Source organism: Lycorma delicatula, chromosome 6, assembly GCF_047948215.1.
Source record: "Lycorma delicatula isolate Av1 chromosome 6, ASM4794821v1, whole genome shotgun sequence".
In the NCBI taxonomy this organism is placed as follows: Eukaryota; Metazoa; Arthropoda; class Insecta; order Hemiptera; family Fulgoridae; genus Lycorma; species Lycorma delicatula.
Genome location: NC_134460.1, coordinates 13,648,046 through 13,672,201, shown reverse-complemented (window position 1 = coordinate 13,672,201; position 24,156 = coordinate 13,648,046). Strand labels below are relative to the sequence as shown.

The 24,156-nt window shown below is 30.6% G+C and overlaps 1 protein-coding gene across 2 annotated transcripts in view; it reads right to left on the bottom strand.

The window, feature by feature from the left end:
- The window catches only part of LOC142326625 (protein phosphatase 1 regulatory subunit 14B), a 632,498-nt gene that overhangs the window by 594,786 nt on the left and 13,556 nt on the right, over window positions 1-24,156 (bottom strand). The window contains exon 1 of one of the 2 annotated variants that reach the window (XM_075369220.1): window positions 14,968-15,097. The exons of the other annotated variant lie outside the window; for it this stretch is intronic. Coding sequence (XP_075225335.1) covers window positions 14,968-15,027 — 60 coding nt within the window. The 5' untranslated portion in view covers window positions 15,028-15,097. Of the gene's footprint in view, window positions 1-14,967; window positions 15,098-24,156 lie in introns of those variants that run through there. 2 annotated transcript variants of the gene reach the window in all.

Genomic DNA, 24,156 nt, shown 5'->3' with positions numbered 1-24,156 from the left:
ATAGTTTTTAAGCATGATCTTCCAGAGCAAACCGGAAGCTATTCGGTCTAAAATCTTAAAAGGAAGTTAATTTTATTAAGGTTCAACCGTTTTACTAAAGAAACCAGGATAGATTTTAAAAGCTCTCGGGCTGATCTTCGCAAGATCAAATCTTTGTTAATTTAATTTGGCTTTAATATTTTAATAATTTTTAATCGGGTTTACTATCGCTAACAATAGATACATCAGTTAAAGAAACGTCAACGTTCCAACTTGCAGCACGATAACGAACCACGTTTTTAACTTGCGCCGCTCAAACGTTTTCGATCTTAAATAAAGCGTAACTCAAGAACGACTCAACCAATTTTCATCAAATTTTCACAGGAATAACTTCATATGTAGTATTACAGCATATCTAAATTTCAATGAAATTCATCCAGTAGTTTTGTAGATTTTCGTGTCATAAAATTTATACATAGGCTTGTAAATATACAAGGAAACCCCAATTTAAGTGAATAGTATTTTCTTATTCCATACCTTAAAACGTAAATAAAATTAATTCTAACTACACACTTTCACCGTGCGACCGAAAGTAATAGCGTACTTTTCTTTGAAAAGTCGGTTTCTGTCTCGCCTTAGTTTGTAAGGCGTTTGTAAGAAAAACAATATTACTTGGGATTAACAAACATTATTGTCAGATAATGTACGGGCAACAATGAGAAACTGCTCTCTAAATAGAACCAAATTGAAAAAAGAATCTTAAACAACTTAACTTTAACATTACCGATGGTACTTCTACGAAAAGGTCTGACTTTAAAAACGCTAAAAATAAAACTACACCCGTTGAAAGCATAAGCAAACGTAAATTGATTTATAAATTGAATAATTACAGTATAGGTTACACGAGTTAAACTAAAAAAGAAATATTGAACAAGAATAAAAGAGCAGCTTTCTAATTATAAATATAAAAGAACGATGAAATTGGCCCTGATCCATCTCTGCCTGGAAACCGTTCACAGCATTAGTTTACTACAGACGGAAGTTAAAAGAAATTTCTTAAATAAACAGGATTTAGTCGGGATACTTATTTATTAACAACGATTATAAAATTTCATCGTCGAACAACACAGTTTGGGGACCGATAGCCTTTTAGAATTAAAATTTATTAAACACTATTTTATAAAATTTTCTATCATAAAATAAATGAACCGTTATCCTTTCACTTAAATTTTAATTTAAAGGAGGGGAAGGTTATTGTTTCTTTGATTGGTTCATACTATCTTTGTCTTTCTTTAAATAATTTCTTAGCTGGATTTTAAGCTAACTTTTCGCTTTTAATTGGAATTTTTCAAAACAATACTGTTTAAAAATATATATTTAAAAGATTATTGTTGTTAACTTAGATTTTAATTTATTTTTATTTTTATTTTGTAAACACAAAAGAAAGTACTTTCTTATATTGTTTCTAAATATCGTTTATTCTTTTTTTTTTTGTCTTTAGTCATTTGACTGGTTTGATGCAGCTCTCCAAGATTCCCTATCTAGTGCTAGTCGTTTCATTTCAGTATACCCTCTACATCCTACATCCCCAACAATTTGTTTTACATACTCCAAACGTGGCCTGCCTACACAATTTTTCCCTTCTACCTGTCCTTCCAATATTAAAGCGACTATTCCAGGATGCCTTAGTATGTGGCCTATAAGTCTGTTCTTCTTTTAACTATATTTTTCCAAATGCTACTTTCTTCATCTATTTGCCACAATATCTCTTCATTTGTCACTTTATCCACCCATCTGATTTTTAACATTCTCCTATAGCACCACATTTCCATTTATTGCTATGTGAAAATGCAGAGTGCCACATTTTTCTTGGAAAAAAAGCAGCTGTAGTTTTCCATTGCTTTCAGCTGCGCAGTACTCAGAGGACTGAGTGATGTTGATACGGCCGTTTAAGTCGTCCTGACTCACGTCCCTAACAACTTCTGAAAGAGCTGCTGCCCTCTTTCAGGAATCATTCCTTAGTCTGGCTCTCAACAGATACCTCTCCGATATGGTTGCACCTTCGGTCCAGCTACTCTGTATCCCTGAGCACTCAAGCCCCCTCACCAACGGCAAGGTCTCATGATTCATAGAGGAGGGGTAATTCTTTTATAGGAGGGGTAATTCGTTTATTCTGGTAATTAATATATCCTTTCATCTTTACTATTGTTACGATTTTCTATATTAATTCATTAATTTCTACTCGTTATGACCGTTTAACAACTAAAATCGCCACCTAATTTTGGGAATTTTATTTAATTTTTGTAAATAGTTTGTCAGGTTTTTTTTTTTTAATTATTAAATAATAATATAATTGTGATCGTTATTTCTAGTTGCATCTATTTTTATCAGTAAAAGCTAAACAATTCTTTTTCGATTAGATCGCAACAGTAATTCCTGAAATTATACTGTAAATCAGAAGTATTTCATTATTTCAGCGAGTCAAAATTTTGACTACCTGTTTCATTTTAATTTCTTGACGTTTGAGTTCCAAAAAATCTATATATATATATATATATATATATATACATTCATTCGCACGCATACAGTAAGATAGGATGTAAGAATGTTCCACCAGGAGAGGATACTGTTTCGGGAAGTGATTCTAGTAATAAACAGTAGTTGCTGAAAGATTTATCCTGATCTTTGCAAGTAATAATGAATAATGCAGTATTAACTTTTTTTGAACATTAATTTTTTTTTATTGTGAAAGAGCGGGCACAACAGCTATGGTCATTAGCCCGGTGGAAGCGCTGGTAGCGTGTGAAAAGATACCTGACTGGTCGAACCCGGGTAATTTAATTTTATAAATTATTTTATTTATTTATTATAGTGAAAATTAAAAAAGTAAAATCTGATGTGGACATCACATGACCTCCTTGTACGCCTATTAAATTACATATTCACATTTTTTTTAAATGAAAAGTATATAACATTTTATTTCATTAATAACTTCTGATATTTTTTCATATTGTTTTTTATTCTTATTATTCAATTGTTATTTATCGTAAAAATCTTTTCACAGTCAAAGGTTAATATTTACTAATAAATCAACATTCTAAATTTAAAAAAAAGGAAATGAAGTCTGATTCCATTTGATGTGGCTTCCCCTTTTAAGATCCAAATATTTCATTAATTAAAATTTCATTTGGCTATAACTCTGGAACCGATGAAAATAAGTACCATTATGACATATCGTTGAAAAGTTCTAAATGATGGCTTATTACAGCAGTTAAGAAAAAGTCCAAAATCCAAATTTTTTTTGGATGCTTTTGGTTCAGTCGATTGCAATCAAAATGGGATGGTGCACAACTAGATGTTACAACAGCCCTAAATCCAAAATTTCAACATCCTAGGGCAAATCGTTTTTGAGTTACGCGTGATACATACGTACGCACAGACGTCACACCGAAACTAGTCAAAATGGATTTAGGGATGGTCAAAATGGACATTTCTGTTGAAATCTGGAAACCGACATTTTTCGCGATCACAATACTTTCTTTACTTCGTACAAGGAAGTAAAAACGACAATAAGACGAATTAAATAAAAGAAAAAACTAGGGAAATAAAGGACTAAACATCATTATGCAGTATTTAATTAAATTAAATAATGGGTGACCAATTAACTTTCAAACAATTTTAATTTGTTTAAATATATTTTTTAGGTTGTAGAAATAGCAAGCGTTTAAGGTTGTCTAATGATTAAGTTTTCACAAGATTTTACTTAATTATATTTTACTTCCTTAATTTACTTTACTTAATTATTTTACATTAATGATCTTACTTCATTATATTTCTGTTGCATGGTGAGAGAAATATAATAATGAAATAAAAAGATATCTATAAAATATTTAATATTCTAACAACTATGAGGATAACAAATCATCGGAGTCCAATAAGCGAAGTCCCCTGTCTAGACAGTCGGGCGAGCGAAGCGAGCCCTGACCGACTGGTGTATAAATATATATATATATATATATTTATGTAGCCTATGACACTTTCGGTAACTTAAGGATACCAACGCGGGGCCATACATCTTAATCGGTTCTGCCATTGAACTGCCACGGTGGAACAAACACCCAACCATACGTACATATAAATACATTACACTCCGTTTTAGACAGTCGGGCAGTCACAAAAATGAATGGGAAATTTAAAATTTGAAGTAGGCAAATACCTATATATATATTTTTCAAACATTTATTTATTTAAAAATAATATTCAGCAATTTTAGGAAGGACAACGTATTACTGGCAAGGTCTTTCCCACGATCTAGAACGAACCATCTACAACAGTAACAATACAACTGACCGCTTGGTTCGGACAACAACGCTTGAGAAATAAATTGATTTCACCTTCTAATAGTAAAGTTCCGTTAAATTCAATATCGTACAGCGAAATAGAATAATATGTACAGACCATACGGATATACACTTTATAATAAAAATTCAGTTATGTTAGATTGTAACAGAAGATATAAGAACGGACACTTTGGAATTATTATGATATTTAAATCGTATGTGCCAATTTGGAAATCTAAAACGTAGAATTATATCCGTTTTGTCGATATCAAAATCATTAAATCGGATGTTAAAGCGAATATATAAAAAAATTACTTTTTTTCTGTAAAATCTTAGAACTTTCAAATTATTGCATTACCATCATACACGATTGTAATTTAACAATAACGAATGTAATTAGGTACAATATTAATTTTACACTAAAATTTCACGGTCAGAAAGGTTTTAGTTAAGAAGCTAATTTGATAGACAAAGACTAGATTGCAGAATACTGAATAAAACCTGACCTTGAACTAACAAACAGTATAATAATGATTACCATACATTAAGTCCAGTTAAATTGAAAGTAAAAGTAAACAAAAGAGGCTTCTTTTCATTAGCTATGAACAATTTTTAAAAAATTTATGATGCTTAACACAACTAAATCGAAGAGATTCTATGTCTAACAATTTTTTTTTTTTACATTATTAAGAATACAATTTTTAAAACTTATTACGATACGTCATACAATCAAATTTCAAACATATATATTTTTTTACATAATTGTCTCTCATATGCATATTAGTCCTTCATCACAATTTGTGTTCATGATGTATTCTTCGCGTTGCAAGACGCAATATATTATATATTATCATCGACCCGTATCTACTGTTTACATAGTCGATGGATCGAATAGCGATTCCAACAGTTGCCACTTCTTATGTAATAGAGATTATGAATTTCAACTAAACAGAGAGTTCAATTTACTGTAAATCCCCTTAGAAATTCTTTCAGACATTTCCTATCTGTAATATTTAATCCCTCGGAAATACTTCGTCACAAAAATATGTTAAGATTGAAGAATAGCGTATTACTCGTTAAAGTTTAAAAAGCATAAACATAGATGCGCAGTAATTCTACCTGAGGTGTTTGAAGTAGTAATTGGCACTCGTCATAGTTCAGCCGAGAGAATACTGTACCCCAACAGGACATCGTGGATAGAAAAAACCCGTCAGTTCTAGCAATCCATCCCCACCTTGCGCGTCGACTGAACTTTCCAAAATTTTACTAATAATGCTAATTTTATAAAAGTATGAAATTCTTAAGTTTCTTAATTTTACTAATTATTAATCTTCACGATCCATATTTTCTGGCGTTAATCAAAGATCTGTTGCACAATATTTGTACCATGAAGTTATGATTAGCATTTTTAATGGATCCAAAATTTAACATCATATTTTCGACGGAAATATACTCAAGTTAATACCATTATTACTAATTTGTATTGCTTCGCGTAAGAATTGTTCAATTAAAGTAGAGTTAATGTACCGTGTATATATACATATATATATTAATTTTTTGATCAGCACTTTTTATCGTATAGTGTATATATATATTTATAAACATGCTATATATACATGTGTTTTTAGTAACAAAAAAAAATCACGTATATAATTTTTATTACTGTCTTACGATATATTTGTCGCAGGAATATTTACTCCTACATGTTTCGCTGCATCAATGTATCAGCATCATCGGGAAATGAAAATTATCCACAACACGTACAGTCAGTCTTACACGTAACATCGCATATTAAAGAAAAATTTACAAAAAGCACGCTTGCTTTACACTTATATAAAGAATCGCTACGTGCTTCATGTAAGCAATACTGACAGGCCAAAAATTGTCGGCCTATAGAGCTATGCTTAATAGAACATTAAAATTACCAATAAGCCGGGCAAATTTTGAATTTGAATTTAAATACATAAAGCAAGTAACAATGTTTAATTTCTTTGTGCAGACACGATTTAACAAACTATGCAAAAAAATAAAAATAAAATTGAACAATCAATTACCTATAAATAAATAGACACAATTAAGCTCGCAGAATAGTAATATAAGGGAGAAAAACAAATCCTCTTTAATTATGAAATCCTGAAACTTATAAAATCACAAATTTATTCAGAAAAGGAATTGGCCGCAAATAGCATTGAAAACGATTAATAATTTATAAATGGAAATTAACATAAATACTGATACAAAAAAATAAGGACAACGGTTCTGGTGTACATAAAATCACTTGTGAATCGTGTCATATATATAAATATATTGGGTAAACGATAAATTTTAAAAATAGTTACAAACAACATGTAGCTGCTATACGATTGAATCACCCAAAACAATCAAATTATGCCCGGCATATTTTGAATACGGGACATGAATATAATGTAATTGGTAAAACTTTGAAGGTAATAAAAGCTTGTAATAAAATGAATTCGTGGAAAAGTTTACAAATATATAAAAACAAAAAATCATTTTATGATATTCATAAATGAACAAACAAATTTTAAATCTGACAACATGTTTTCTGCACTGGCAGTAAAAGATAAAGGTTAGTACAATTTTAATGAGTTCAGGCCTAAACTTAGACCGGATAAAACGGCAATTTTGCAACTTTTTGTAAATATATACTTTAATATTTACATTGTTGGGTGATGTTATGTGTTTTATGTAAATAAAATTGACGAAACGTGATGTGGATAATTTTCATTGGCTGATAATGGAGATACATTGATGCGGCGAAACATATAGGAGAAAGTATTCCTACAACAAATATATGGTTTTTTTTATCTTCAGTCATTTGACTGGTTTGATTTAGCTCTCCAAGATTCCCTATCTAGTGCCATTCATTTTGTCTCGGTATACCCACTACATCCTACATCCCTAACAATTTGTTTTACATATTCCAAACGTTACCTGCCTGCACAATATTTCCCTCCTACCTGTTCCTTCAATATCAAAGCGATTATACCAGGATGCCTTAATATTTGGCTTATAAGTAAGTCTCTTCTTTTAACGCTATTTTTGTAAATGAATTTTTCTTCATCAGTTTTCCAAAACACCTCTTCATTTGTGACTTTAATCCATCCATCTGATTTTTAACATTCTCCTACAGCATCACATTTCAAAAGATTCTAATCTTTTCTTCTCAGTACTTCGATCGTCCAAGATTTACTTCCATATAAAGCTACGTTCCAAACATATACTTTCAAAAATGTTTTCCTGACGTTTAAATTAATTTTTGATGCAAGAAAATTATATTTCTGACTGAAAGCTCGTTTCACCTGTGCTATTCGGCATTTTATATCGCTCCTACTTCATCCATCTTTACTAATTCTACTTTTCTATAGAAATAATAGAATTTTCTATAGATATAGAAAAATTTTTCTATATCCATAATCTTTTCTCTTCCTATTTTATTCAGTGGTCCATCTACATTATTTCTAATACGTACATTCCATTACTTTCGTTTTGTTCTTGTTATTTTCATGCGGTTGTTCTTGCGTAGGACTTTATCCATGCTATTCGCTGTTTCTTCTAAATCTTTTTTACTCTCAGCTAGAATTACTATATCATCAGCAAATCGTAGCATCTTCGTCTTTTCATCTTGCACTGTTACTCCGGATCTAAACTGTTCTTTAATATCATTAACTGCTAGTTCTATGTAAAGATTAAAAAGTAAGGGGGAAAGGGAACATCGTTATCGGACTCCCTTTTTTATTACGGGTTCTTTCTCATGATCTTCAATTATTATTTTTGCAGTTTGGTTCTGCTAAATCTTAGCAATTGTTCTTCTTTCTCTATCCTTGAACCCTAATTTTTTTTAAATGCTGAACAATTTATTCCAGTATACGTTATTAAATGCCTTTTCTAAGTCTATAAATGCCATGTATGTTGGTTTGTTTTTCTTTGATCTTCCTTCTACTATTAATCTGAGCACTAAAATTGCTTCCCTTGTCCCTACTCGTTTCCTGAAACCAAATTGGTCTTCTCCTAACATTTCTTTTATTCTCAATTCTTCTGTACAGAATTCTAGTTAAAATTTTTAATGTACGAGTAGTTAAATTTATTATTCTGTATTCTTTATCTGCTCTTGCTTTCTTTGTTATCATGACAATAACACTCTTTTTGAAGTCTGACGGAACTCAGTTCGTAAATATTACACATCAGTTTGTATAATTTATCTATCGCTTCCTCACCTGCACTGCGCAGTCATTTTGCAAGTATCCCGTCTATCCCAATAGCCTTTCTGCCATTCAAATCCTTTAATGCTCTATTAAATTCAAATCTCAGTATTGTATTTCCCTTTTCATCCTCTTTGACTTCCTCTTCTTCCTTTATAACACCAATTTCTATTTTCCTCCGTATAACTCTTCAATATATTCCACCCACCTATCTTCTTTCGTATTATAAATCGGTGTACCATCTTTATTTACCACATTATTAGATTTCAATTTAAAGTAGATAGATGCCAGGCTCAGTTTGTTACGTTATCCTTGAGCTTCCTCACCGATTCAGCAATTCATTTCCACCTTGCGTGTCAATTAAGCTTTATACACTTCGATAAGTAATAAAGTATATATATATTGTGATGCGATCTGATCGTTTTTAATACCGAATAAAATTCTCATAAATAACAATCATATCATGCCTGAGTACGGAATAGTAGTAATGTGACGTATTTAACGGTTATCTGAATATGCTGTTTCAAACGAACTTCACCTAATTGCAAATGATTTTATCCTTGAAGTAAACCTTGCCTCAGTTCACCAGTGGGGATAGGTTGTGTAACGAACATTACTATTCTCGATAAAAGGAAGCTTACTGAGATCTCTTGTAGTTCTGGTGATTTGCATGCTTCACAGTTAACAGAAAGAGTGGGACAAATATTGTAAAATAAAAAATTAATATATGTCTTCTGTTGGATTTACTGACTCTGCTCATAGGAGAAAAACAGCAACATTATTTCTTCGTAATTATGACAAGAAAAAATAATGATTAAACTAATCTTATACTTGGCGGAAAGAGAACAAAAAGAAAATGCATTTATACTGCCATACAGTCAAGCGTGCATGCCCTTTTTCCCTTCTGTGAAGACGAAAAATAACCTTCGCTATCCTAACACGTGATCTGTTTAACATATGAACTACTCTGACCAAAATTAAGAAATTAAGAAATCAGTAAAAAAATTCACTTTTTAAAAATTACAACCGATATAAATTTAGCCTTATTACACGTCTTCGTAACTGTTATTTATTACAGCGTTCCAAAACAACAAAATTAAGCTTACAACTATATATTATTATTATTATTAACCTAGAATAAATCTGGTGGTGACCGAATGTTAAATAAAACTATCAAAAAAAAAATTAAGTATTTATATTTAGATTGACACACCTGAAAAAACGAATAAGAAAATAACAGTACATGTTGGTAGATGGTAAAAAATAACTGCGAATAGTTATCAACAGAAAGTTGTTTAGCACTCATACATTTTTTTCCTGTTAGCCTCCGGAACCGCCGTCAGGATTACTTCAGAGGATGATATGTATGAGTGTAAATGAAGTGTACTTGTACAGTCTCAGGTTGACCATTTCTGAGATGTGTGGTTAATTGAAACTCAACCACCAAACATAAATCTGAGAAGATTACGCAGAAATGTTACTATAGCAAATAAATCTTAAGGAAAATATATATTTCTTTTTTTTAATTAATTCTTTTAAAAATAAGTTAGTTTTTTAATATAGAATATTTTAAACTAACATTCTTTAATAACTTTTGGTTACGCAATAATGTAGAAAAAAATTATTTGTATACATAATTTAAAAAAATAATCTTTCTCTACAATTAACGGATGAACCAGTTTTAAACCTATTTGCGAATACAAATTTACAAGAACAAAGTAATTATACAAGTAAATATGTCTTCAAACAATACAGTATTTCAACAATACTAAATATTTAAAAAATTTAAATTTTAAATTATACGTCTTTTAAAATCCCTCTTTTAAGAAAAAAAAAGAAGTATTTCTATTTAATTTAGCAAAAAACAATCGAACACTTTTAACAGACATCAGAAAGTAGTTTATTTATCTGACCCAATTCTACGTTTATTTATATTTAAATCTTACTCTTTAGTAAACTGACTGATTTTGAAGTTCTTCTGGTAGTTATGTTATACATTTTTTTCCTGTTTATTTTAATGAAAGATTATTTTTATAAAAAAATTAAATTGCCTACTTAAACATTTTGAAGAAATTTTTCATTTTTTTTAGTCCATTTAACGCGTATAAACTGGATGTTCATTACATTAAAGGCCCGTATGAGCTTTATTCATGAAGAACCATCATGAGGAATCAAGATATTGCGTACTTTCAGCACGATGGTGCGCCTCCCCACTTTTCACCTGCCGTGTCGGCGTACTTAAATAATCAATTTTTAGAGCGATGGATTGGCCGCAGCAGGCCACGCTCCTGGCCACCAAGATCACCTGGTCTAACAACGTTAGATTTTTATATGTGGGGTTGGATTTAAAGTATTGTATAGAAGAGAAAAGTTATACGCGTGAAGGGTTGGTTACTCGGGTTTTCGCACGGTAAAGTTAGTTATTTTTACACGGATTTGAATACTAGAGCGTGGATACCGGTGTTCTTTGGTGGTTGGGTTTCAATTAACCACACATCTAAGGAACGGTTGAACTGAGACTGTACAAGACTACACTCCATTTACACTTGTAGATATCATCCTCATTCGTCCTTTGAAGTATTATCTGAACGGTAATTACCTGAGGAAAAACAGGAAAAAGAAAGGAAAGATGCTGTCACACAAATTAACAAAAGTCATGCAGAATTGCGGAGAGCACCGTTAGCAATCCGAAAGCGTGCAGCCAAATATATTGAAATAGATGAACAGATTTTTGAAAATTTACTGTAAACTTTATTTAAATGTATCAATTACATTTTTTTTTTAACAATGTATCAATTGAATGTTAACTTGATTTTCTGCAGTTAATAACCTTTAAAAATTTTCTTAGGTAACTGTTAATAATAAAATCAAATTTCTTGATCTTGCATTTGTTTTTTATTAAGCTATTTTACATAAATTATCTGAGGATTAAATTCTCTACAAGGTTTGGTAATAAATTTTACGCATTTATCAATTATTTAACAAAGTTTTTGTATTACAAACGTAAAAAAACCTGTCTTTAAACAACAAATATTTCTGTTTTATGTCGGCTTATTATGAAAACTACTGCTAATATGGTTTTGAAACCTGTTTTATTCAATTTTTCCGGTGAAAAGCAATAAAAAATCATCAAGTTTGCCCCTTAATTTGGGTTTTTAGATTTTCAGTACGGTTTTATTACACTATTTGCCCAGGAATCAGGGCGAAATCTTTCACTGACCGTAACTCGCTAATGAAACGTATCCGGACCTATGTTTATATTGACTTTTTTCATAATTTTTGCAAGTAAAATGAGCTCAGAAAGCGTCGGTAACATTAAACGAATAACTCTGTATAGGTGTAGGTCATTTCGATGTTTTTTTGCGGGTAAATTCAAGTAAATAACTCGTAAACTCAGATTAAAACAATAATATATTATTCCGGCATTAAGAATTAATTCCGACTTCCAAGTAGTCTTCCCAGAATTATACGGCGTTGAGATCTGAACCATAAAGATGAAGACCGGAAGGAACAGATGCGTTCGAAATGCGGGCCTACAGAAGAACGCTCAGCGTTGCGTGGACGGAAAAGAGGCCGAACAACTCGATTATAAACGAGCTGGGTATATAGGTATGTAAAGGAAGTTGTTTGCTTTGCTTCCAGCGGCCATATAGTCCGTAGAACCGGCGAAAGTTTTGAGAAGCCAGTCGTACAAAGAAAAATCGTGGGCAGCATGTCACGCGGAAGACCGCCGAAAAGATGGCTGAATCAAATTGAAGAGGCGACTGGAGAAACGTTAGGCACATTGATTCGAATGGCAGAAGACCGTGAGCTACGGCGGGAAATTGTCAGCGGGATTTGAACGAGTCACCAGCAGTCAGGCGTGAGGGGAAGGATCACCGATGATGATTAATCGTCGAACTTAATTTTCCAAGAATTAAATAAATTCATTAATTTTAACAGTATATTGCAGAAATAGTTACAATTTTTTTTTTATTTTAAAATTTGGTAAGCTCTACTCATAACTGACTCTATAAAATTTGGAAAATGTATTACTTCAGACTATTCTAAACCAGATACTGGATCTTTCTCTTGATCTAGAATTTCAAGACATCCATACTTGAATTTCAAGCATCGCTAATAAAAAATGGACTAAAAAACTTATATAAAATAAATTATATAATTAAAAAAATAGTGTTTACCGAATAAATAAAAAGAAAAATTACGAAATTTCTAATATTATTATTATAAAAATTACTGAATTATTATCTTAATAATTGTATTAGTATATTTAATATTATAGAAGTTTTATTTAGCCTAATATTAAGATTGAAGGATAACTTAATATAATAATTTTATATTAAAAAACGAAAGTTTACGATTAAAAATAAGACAACCCGTCTTAATAAATACATAAATAATTTACATGTAAAAAAGTAACGGAGGTTAGAATACTTGAAACAGAAAGATATATGAAGGTCAGCCATGAATTCTGAGTGGACGTAGGTGCATAACCTCAGTTAGAGATCACGTTCGTCATATGATGCAATTCCGAAATTCTATTATGATTTTAGAATGATTATGAACAATTTGTTTGTCTTAAATATTTAAGTTTTATAAAATAATGGAATATAACAAACATTTTTAAATTTTATGTACACATATCGACATGACAATGATTATCAAAAAAATATTTTATTAATGACTAAAAGTAAAAATTAATATTTACGACATTGTTCTCAGAATCAGTCAGTTTACTGATTAATCCTTTTTTTGCATATAATAAAAAAATGAACGCAAAAAGACAATCTTTCTATAAATTCAGTTGCAATTTTTTTATTACAAAAATAAAACAAAGTTTTGTTTTAAAATTTTTTTATAGTAAATTTAATTGTGTGTACAATTCAGTAAGATTTTAGATTGTCTCCATAACTAAACGGATAAGGACGAGCAGATTACATTTTTTATAAAGCTAGTTGGTTAAAAGTTCATAAAGAATTATTTCGACGTACCACTCGCATTTAAAAAACAACAATGAAATTATTATTAATTTCTAGATAAAATCGGTGATTTCCCTTGAAATTTGTTAAATTCAAAATTTATAGAGATTAAATCATGAAACTATTCGTTCATCGTTATTAATTAAATTTCCAATAAAGAGCTAATGAAAAATTATAATGAAATTAAAAAAAAAACGTTTTTAGCAATGTTCAAAACAATTAGAATAAATAAATCATGGGGTTGGCTTAGTGGTAAGCTCGTAAATCAGTTGATTTCGAAACGGAAGTTCTCAGGTTCAAATCGTAATATAGGTAGCCGCTTTTATTCGGATTTGAATACTACATCGTGGATACCGGTATTCTTTGGTGACTGGATTTCAATTAACAACACGTCTAAGGAATGGTCGGAGTTTGTTCAACACAGAACTTTTACCGGTACAATTACATTACGCTGATAAATCGGTAATGACTTTAATCGTTGATGCGACTATAAACAAAAATATTAAATCTTATTTCATTACGATTTGGTAATAAATTAATATTAATAAAAAAAATATGTAAATTTTACCACGACATTTTTTTGAGTAAATATGAGCTCAGGCTTTAAAATTAAAATTAATTAACATAACTTAAAATTTTGTTGAAATAAAAAGAATTATTTTTTTGTCTATATCAAGCAATTATTATTTTTTTCTTTTTTTTAATGCGATGTAATTTTATTCAGAAAAATAATCTATGAATTAATGTGAAAGCCACGCACGACAACGCAATTAAAATATATTACAATTACACTTGCGCTAGTTCATTTTTAAATTGAACTTTTTTTAAACAATTTAAACAGAAGTCGTTAAAAATAGAGTAAATTAAGTAATTTATTTATAACTTTCCCAGGCTCAAAAGGCTGACGTTACGGTTTTTTTCTTTAAATATTTTACCATTAATGGCTGAAAGTATAAAAAATATAATTATTATTTTTTTAAAACCAATATTTTTGGGTTTAGTTTATTCCACCGATTTACGAAACGTAAGGTTTTATTATAATATTTTTATGACTGAATGGTAAATTGAAATTTAAGCTGAATTACTTTAAATAAATGAGATATAATTTAAAAACGTGTTATGTATACAATTTATTCATAAGAAACTTCTCGATAGAACTTCTCTAGAAACGTAAGCCTGACCCGTAAGAGTTATTGTTGACGATAAAAATCTTTGATATCAAGAACAAAAAATAAAAATATATAATATATTTCCGATTCAAAAATTTAGATAACATAAAATAAGGCGTTTTTTCGTAGTAATAGTAATGATATTAAAAAAACTCCAGAAAATATTCTTTCGTTTAATTTTATAACGGTATTACTCAAATATGTTACATTCCAATATATTACATTCGATAAACACATACAAAAAAAAATTAATTTTACAAATGAATTATTTTCTCACCTTTTTCAATAATGAATTTAAGAAACATGATACAGTATTTCTTGCATTATCGCGGAACATTGTACAGAACGTATAGCGCGCACACACAAAACACGCGACACTTAGTAACGCGTATGGAATACTGAAAACATCGTTGGTATACCACCTCCACTAGTGAAACGGCTCGTTTTAGTTTTAAGACGTATTCCTATTCATATAATAATTGTAGGATTCAGTTCTGTCCTACCCAACCTATATAATTCACTACTAGAGTCCAGGATATTTTGAGAACTTCCATTCTATCACTCTCTCGTTAGTCTATTCGCGTCATTACCATCATCGCTATCAACGACAACTACATCGGTGTTAAGAAATTATGTTAATACTATGTTGACAAAATAAACGAAGTTTAATATGTATTTTAACTCATTGGATATAACTATTTAAATTTATTAAAATATTAAGACCTACCGTAACATCTGGATTTGTTTTTTTACTATTATTATTTCTTCATTTATTTATAAGAAAAATGAAAAATATCGTAAGATGAATTTACCTGAAAGATGTTTTTTAATTACAAATCCAAAAATATAAACATTATATTTAATAGTATAAATGATTAAAATACTAACAAAGAATTTTTTTATATAAGATTAATTTTAGAAACATACAATCTATGAAATGTTGAAAAAATATTTTATAGTACAAAGTTTTTTAGTACAGAACTTCTCGTTAATAATTTTCTAGGAGTCTACAGTGAAATAATAAGATATTTTATTTTTTATGGATTATAAGCTTATATGAAAAAACTAGTAAACAACATCACAGAACAAAGACGCTTTACTAATTCCTATAAAGATATAATGAAGGTAAGTGAAACAATGGGAAACGAACAGCCTGAAAATTATATTGAAATGTGCAATAGATAACTAGGAAAATGTTACAAGAAAAGTTATATCGAATTTGGAGAAGGACAAACAAAAACATTATTGTATCTAACAGTAGAAAGAAAAATCGAAGCAATCACTCTACAGTAAAAAAGAAAAGCTGGTAAAATGTCGCGTGACTTTCCCGATTACGCCGTTCAACTCGTAGACGGATACAGCAGCAGTAGAGATGCTCGGGCCGTCGGCGTCGTTCACTGCCAACTCTGCGACGCTCTCGAAACAGTCTCGCTTGCTCGCACCAGACATTGGGGTACCTTTGCGTATAACCTCCCCTTTCCAACGATATGCGTAATTTATATTTCCAGATGACTTTTGCGCGGGGTAGGACTGATATATTGAATTTTTATACATTTTACATGTTTACTTTAATTCTTTACACATAAATATTATCCAAAATACACACTTATTATTACTTAAATCGATATATGTTGACAAACGCACGAATCACCGCGCTATCACGTCTAAGTCGTGAGCTACACTAAATGGAAATGAGCGAGAGCAGCAGTTTTGGCCGATCTGTGCTGTGCCCCCTTCCCGCCAACCCGTTCACCAGTGACGCAAACTCCAAGTCATATCGGCGAGCTGACTACGTAAGTTATAAAAAATGACACCGCATTTACGTCTCTGAGATTAATAGTTAGAGAGTTATTAAGGCAGGACGATATAGACCTTTTCGTTACGCTACAAATTTCTGTTCTGGTACCCGTATGTTTCGGTGTGATTTTAAAGACGTTTCACGTAAAAAAGACGCTAACCGGAAGATAAAAGCCGTTTGTAAAAATAAAAAAAGACGAATAGTCTGTATCTTGATAAAAATATGAACAGGAATAGATGAAGATAACGAAAACAGAGTTTTACTGTGAGGTGGAGGAGGGGTTAAAACTCTTTGGAATGTAATGAATATATATTAATTTTTATTGCTGTTTTTCAACTAATTTTCTTAAATTTTCATACGGAATTAATTTGAATATCAGAATCGCATTCATTACACCGCGTTTTTTTTTTTCTTCAGTCATTTGACTGGTTTGATGCAGCTCTCCAAGATTCCCTATCTAGTGCTAGTCGTTTCATTTCAGTATACCCTCTACATCCTACATCTCCAACAATTTGTTTTACATACTCCAAACGTGGCCTGCCTACACAATTTTTCCCTTCTACCTGTCCTTCCAATATTAAAGCGACTATTCCAGGATGCCTTAGTATGTGGCCTTAGTATCTGTCTCTTCTTTTAACTATATTTTTCCAAATGCTTCTTTCTTCATCTATTTGCCGCAATACCTCTTCATTTGTCACTTTATCCACCCGTCTGATTTTTAACATTCTCCTATAGCACCACATTTCAAAAGCTTCTAATCTTTTCTTCCCAGATACTCCGATTGCCCAAGTTTCACTTCCATGTAAAGCGACACTCCAAATATACACTTTCAAAAATCTTTTCCTGACATTTAAATTCATTTTTGATGTAAACAAATTATATTTCTTACTGAAGGCTCGTTGTACGCCTATTAAATTACTTATACACATTTTTTTTTTTAAAATGAAAAGTACATAAAATTCTATCTCATTAATAACTTCTGATATTTTTTCATATTTTTTTATTGAATTATTATTTATCGTAACTTTTTTTGACAATCACAGGTTAATAATTATTAATAAATCAATAAATTAAAATTAAAAAAAAGGTTAAAAAAAGAAGATGAAGTTTCGTAACGATATATCCTTGTAAGATTCAAATATTTCATTTGGATATAACTCTGGAACCAATGAAAATAAGTTCCGCTTATGATTTATCATTGAAAAGCTCTAAATGAGAGGTTATTACTGCAGTTAAAAAAATTCCAAAATCCAAATCTTTTTGGATTTTGGACTTTTTTGTACATTTTTCCTGTCTATTGTAATCAAAAAGATAGGTGCAAAACTAGATGTTAGAAATCCTAAATCAAAAATTTCAACATCCTACGACTAATCGTTTATTAGTTATGCGAGATACGTACATACGTCACGGCGAAACTATTCAAAATGAATTCAGGGATGGTCAAAATAAATATTTCCGTTGAAATCTGAAAACCGAAATTGTTCGCGATCACAATACTTCCTTTACTTCGTACAAGGAATTAACGAAACGAACAACTGAGACCAGGAAAAAGCTATCGACAAAGAGTTCCATACATTTCCCGGTGAATCCGGGAGAGTTATGCTGGTCTAGCTACCGAGAGCTTCACACTCAATAGACTACTACTTAAAAGGAAAATAAAGTAGTGAGTATTAAAATTTGTAAATAAAGAATTATGTAAATAAAATTATTTTATTCTTTGATTAAGATTTTGTGATACGGTTTCCATGGTGATTTATCTCCCAAAACCAAAGTTAAATGGCACTTATCACCCATATTTAGCAGTCATCATACAGAATTTCATAAAAATTGGTTAATCCATTCTGAAAATATCAAGCAATTGAGGAAAAAAGAAAAAAAAAACTTATCCTGTACCTGTGAATGAAATTGCCGAAATATATAATCAAAGCGACATAGTAATTTAATAGAATCATTTAATTAATACAAGATGTAATGAGGTCAATACAACTTTGAGTTAAAAAATAAAAAAAAATTTAAAAAAAACATTAACGTAGTTCTGCTCAAGAAGAACGACTTTCGTTTCCGATGCCCTCTGTATTACGCAATCAGAATCCCACTTTTCAGAATACAATGCGCTCCATACGTTCGATTAACGAGTATTCCCAACACACAAGCATAAAATTTCAACTTGCTCATCACTGTGACTCATACGTAAGTGCGTATAAAAAATAAATCACTACACAGACAACATAACCTCATTCTGTTATCGACCTTAAATTGAGCGTTACTCAAAAACGACTCAACCAATTTTCATCAAATTTTCACATGCAAAATTTAGGTACATAACTGTAGCATGTTTAAATTTCAATGAAATAATCAAATCTTTTGTGGAGATTTTCGAACCCCAGATTTTATACATAGGCGTATATATACATATACATAAAATATTACAAATTAAATAAACACCAAAACACAGTTTAAAGATTAATTTATAAAACCTCCAAAAGGACTTTCGCGGACTATTCGCATCATCAGTTGGTGATGTTATAAATAAATGTACGAATGAAAATATAATTAATTTTTGACTTTTTTTTTTGTCTTCAGTCATTTGACTGGTTTGATGCAGCTCTCCAAGATTTCCTATCTAGCGCTAGTCGTTTCATTTCAGTATACCCTCTACATCCTACATCCCCAACAATTTGTTTTACATACTCCAAACGTGGCCTGCCTACATAATTTTTCCCTTCTACCTGTCCTTCCAATATTAAAGCGACTATTCCAGGATGCCTTAGTATGTGGCCTATAAGTCTGTCTCTTCTTTTAACTATATTTTTCCAAATGCTTCTTTCTTCATCTATTTGCCGCAATACCTCTTCATTTGTCACTTTATCCACCCATCTGATTTTTAACATTCTCCTATAGCACCGCATTTCAAAAGCTTCTAATCTTTTCTTCTCAGATACTCCGATTGTCCAAGTTTCACTTCCATATAAAGCGACACTCCAAACATACACTTAATTTTTGACTAATAAGCATAAAAATCAGCTAGACGTGAATTATGTTGTGTTTTTTCGTGAATAGTTATAATTTATTGTGAATCAAAATATCGTTTTCAAAAGTTACTTGGTTGATCATTTTATGAAGTACTTGAATTTTCAACAAAATATTGCCTTATATATATATATATATATATATATATATATATATATATATATATATATATATAATTTCCTTATGTGTGTGTGTGTATATAAATTACATATTAAGTGAATGGGATTTTCATAAATCTCATATCTCAAAACATAAGAAAATTCATTTTCACTCCTCAATCCCACTCTGCAACCGAAAGTAACACGTACCTTTCTTCGAAAAGTTAGTAAAAACGATTTTTCTCCCTATCCTACCATTTTACGGGATGTTAGGGATATTATAAGACCAACACCATGACAAATTATCTTAGGTAAGGAATGGGTATTAAGTGAAAATATTTACCTTTTTTTTTTTTTTTGAGTAAAACTTTAAAATACGGGAACCATAAGGTTCGTATTTCCCTGCCATCTTGATCGATTGTGATAAAAATTAAACGAAGCAATACTCCAAAATACAGAAATCATCGTGCCAAATTTTATCCGAGTCGATTCCCCGATCTGTTGAAATCAGACAAACACATCCCAACATACATACGCATGTACACAGCATCCTTCCTGAATTTTTCAATGCTAAAATTGTGTTTTTTTTTTTATAACTATTGTAATGTATATAATAAAAATATATTTTAGAAATAACAATACCTGATCAGCTGGCACAAGAATGCACATAAACATTAAAAAAATATATATTTTAATAACAAATAATAAAAATACACAAAAGACATTCAGCATATCTATATAAATAAATAAAAACTGGATCTTTTTTAAGTTACATATATATCAGGATTAATTTCTCTACTAAAGGCATGTAAATGTTCATCACTTCCCCGCAAAAAAAAATCTGCTAAAGCTTCTAAACGTTTAAGGTTATTACGTTAACGAAGATGACATATTTATGGCTATTCTCCAGAGTAACTATTATTTTAATAAATTTAAACATTCAACCTATTTAGATTACTATTTTAGTTTTAGAAAAATCATTAACACTTAGACATTTCATGGTTACATTAAATACGGTTACCTCGTTGTGTTTGAAAAAAAAATTAGATCTGGTCCAAAATGAAATATAAGTATCTTTCACGTGTATCATTACTAACTAAAAATCATGTCAGAGAATTAATAAACGCTTGTTAAAATGTAAGCAGCATCATCTTGAATTATTCCAACTAATTATTAAAATAAAGATACCAAGAAACAAAACAATTCAATTTATTTTAAATAAACCGTAGATCACATGTCGTATAAGTTAACTATTAATTATTTACTGTTACAAGGCCAAAACATCCTGTCAAGTGGTAGAAAAAAAAGCAGGTAACCTATAAATAAATAATCCCTCGCCTAAATTCTACAGTTCCATGATCACATAAATCAGAACATCAAACAGTGTTTAAACTAATTATAAAACATATCATTAAAAAAAATCCTGTTTTAAGAAAATGGTGTTATAGAGGAAGAAGAGGAAGTTGAGGAGGATGAAATGGGAGAAACAATACTGAGATCTGAATTTAAGAGAGCATTAAAAGATTTAAATGACAGAAAGGCTCCTGGAATAGACGGAATACCTGTATAATTACTGCGCAGTGCAGGTGAGGAAGCGATTGATAGATTATACAAACTGGTGTGTAATATTTATGAAAAAGGGGAATTTCCATCAGACTTCAAAAAAAGTGTTATAGTTATGATACCAAAGAAAGCAGGGGCAGATAAATGTGAAGAATACAGAACAATTAGTTTAACTAGTCATGCATCAAAAATCTTAACTAGAATTTTATACAGAAGAATTGAGAGGAGAGTGGAAGAAGTGTTAGGAGAAGACCAATTTGGTTTCAGGAAAAGTATAGAGACAAGGGAAGCAATTTTAGGCCTCAGATTAATAGTAGAAGGAAGATTAAAGAAAAACAAACCGACATACTTGGCGTTTATAGACCTAGAAAAGGCTTTCGATAACGTAGACTGGAATAAAATGTTCAGCACTTTAAAAAAATTAGGGTTCAAATACAGAGATAGAAGAACAATTGCTAACATGTACAGGAACCAAACAGCAACAATAACAATTGAAGAACATAAGAAAGAAGCCCTAATAAGAAAGGGAGTCCGACAAGGATGTTCCCTATCGCCGTTACTTTTTAATCTTTACATGGAACTAGCAGTTAATGATGTTAAAGAACAATTTAGATTCGGAGTAACAGTACAAGGTGAAAAGATAAAGATGCTACGATTTGCTGATGATATAGTAATTCTAGCCGAGAGTAAAAAGGATTTAGAAGAAACAATGAACGGCATAGATGAAGTCCTACGCAAGAACTATCGCTTGAAAATAAACAAGAACAAAACAAAAGTAATGAAATGTAGTAGAAATAACAAAGATGGACCACTGAATGTGAAAATAGGAGGAGAAAAGATTACGGAGGTAGAAGAATTTTGTTATTTGGGAAGTAAAATTGCTAAAGATGGACGAAGCAGGAGCGATATAAAATGCCGAATAGCACAAGCTAAACGAGCCTTCAGTAAGAAATATAATCTGTTTACATCAAAAATGAATTTAAATGTCAGAAAAAGATTTTTGAAAGTGTATGTTTGGAGTGTCGCTTTATATGGAAGTGAAACTTGGACGATCGGAGTATCTCAGAAGAAAAGATTAGAAGCTTTTGAAATGCGGTGCTATAGGAGAATGTTAAAAATCAGACGGGTGGATAAAGTGACAAATGAAGAGGTATTGCGGCAAATAGATGAAGAAAGTAGCATTTGGAAAAATATAGTTAAAAGAAGAGACAGACTTATAGGCCACATACTAAGGCATCCTGGAATAATCGCTTTAATATTGGAAGGACAGGTAGAAGGGAAAAATTGTGTAGGCAGGCCACGTTTGGAGTATGTAAAACAAATTGTTGGGGATGTAGGATGTAGAGGGTATACTGAAATGAAACGACTAGCACTAGATAGGGAATCTTGGAGAGCTGCATCAAACCAGTCAAATGACTGAAGACAAAAAAAAAAAAAAAAAAAAAAACTCATCGGGACATAATGATCTTTGTGTTGCTACTATTTTCCTTCTTTCAATCCTTAAAGAATAACTGCTGACATCAAAATGTTGAGTAAAAACCTTTGGGTCAGACTTTATCTCCTTGAGTCAATCTTAAAAAATTATGCAGTATTAAAAGAACAAATGAGAAAAAAATCAAAATTTTTTCTCGGGCCCCGGTTGACGCTACTGATCAAATTACTATTGTCATCAAAATTATAGTATATTTGAAACATAAAAATAAAAAAATTCACATTTTTCAGAGAAAAGTTTGGGTTCCATTCGATCTCCTTTTTTAACAAATACTTCATACAACATTTTTAATAGTGCCAAAACTTAAAAAAACATGAAAAGTATCAGAAATTATAAAAAAAAACTCTTACGCAGTTCTGCGCAAGAAGAATGATTTTTCTTTGATTTAATTTTCTTTAAATATTTTTTTAAATTTGGTTTAATGTTATTAACAATTGACACCGCTGATAAATAAACGTCAACGTTCCAACTTGCAGCATCATAATGAACCCCGTTTCTAACTTGCCCCGCTAAAATCTTTTCGACCTTAAATTGGGGGTAACTCAAGAACAACTCGACCAATCTTTATAAAATTTACACAAGCACAAGTATAGATACACCATTAGAGCGTTAACTAAATTTCAGTGAAATCGACGCGTTAATTTTGAAGATTTTCGAGCCGCAAAATTTTATACATGAATAGTATTTTTGTACTCCTCATACCTGAAAACGTAAGGAAAATTTATTTTCAACCCCGTTTCCATCGTGAGACCAAAAGTAATACCGTACCGTGGTAAAAATTCTGTTCTTTCTAAAAAACGTAAGTCAAATCCTATTTTTTAAAAGTTCCTATTTTGTCGATATTAATATTAAATACATTTAGATTTATAATCTTGAAAATTAATTTTTAAAACGATTTATATTTTAAGTAAGGATCCCATTCAGCCCCTATGTTTTCTGGAGCTTAAAAATTTTCTTAAAGAAATTTACTTTAATGTTGACTCAATTTGGTGCAACGTTATTCGGCATAATAAAATAAAATATGAATATTGTTATTCACTCGTTAAGTGAAAATGAGAACAAAACTCATATATATCCAGACATTTGTGCAAAATTTCCATCTCTTTTTCAGATGTGAGGCAAAAACTATTTAGAAATACTTATCCCCATCTTTAAATCCGATTGAATTAAAATTTTGGAATTTTAAATAACTTAAATACTTTCATCGTACTAAAACTATTCTCTATAAATCCACTATACGAAAAATCAAAATGGTACAAGTTGCTCTTCCATTTTTAATTTTGTACAAAATTAGTGCCTCATTGTTTCGTAAAAGTATAAAGAAATGGTTTTATAAAATTTTACTTCGTTAAAAATTGAAAGGGTAGAGGAAAGATAGGGAAACAGCCTGTTAAAATCGACTGTTGATTGACTGTAATCACTTACCTCACTCATATAACAAGAATTATTGTTAAATTTAAACACCAACAATATCGACAATCAACG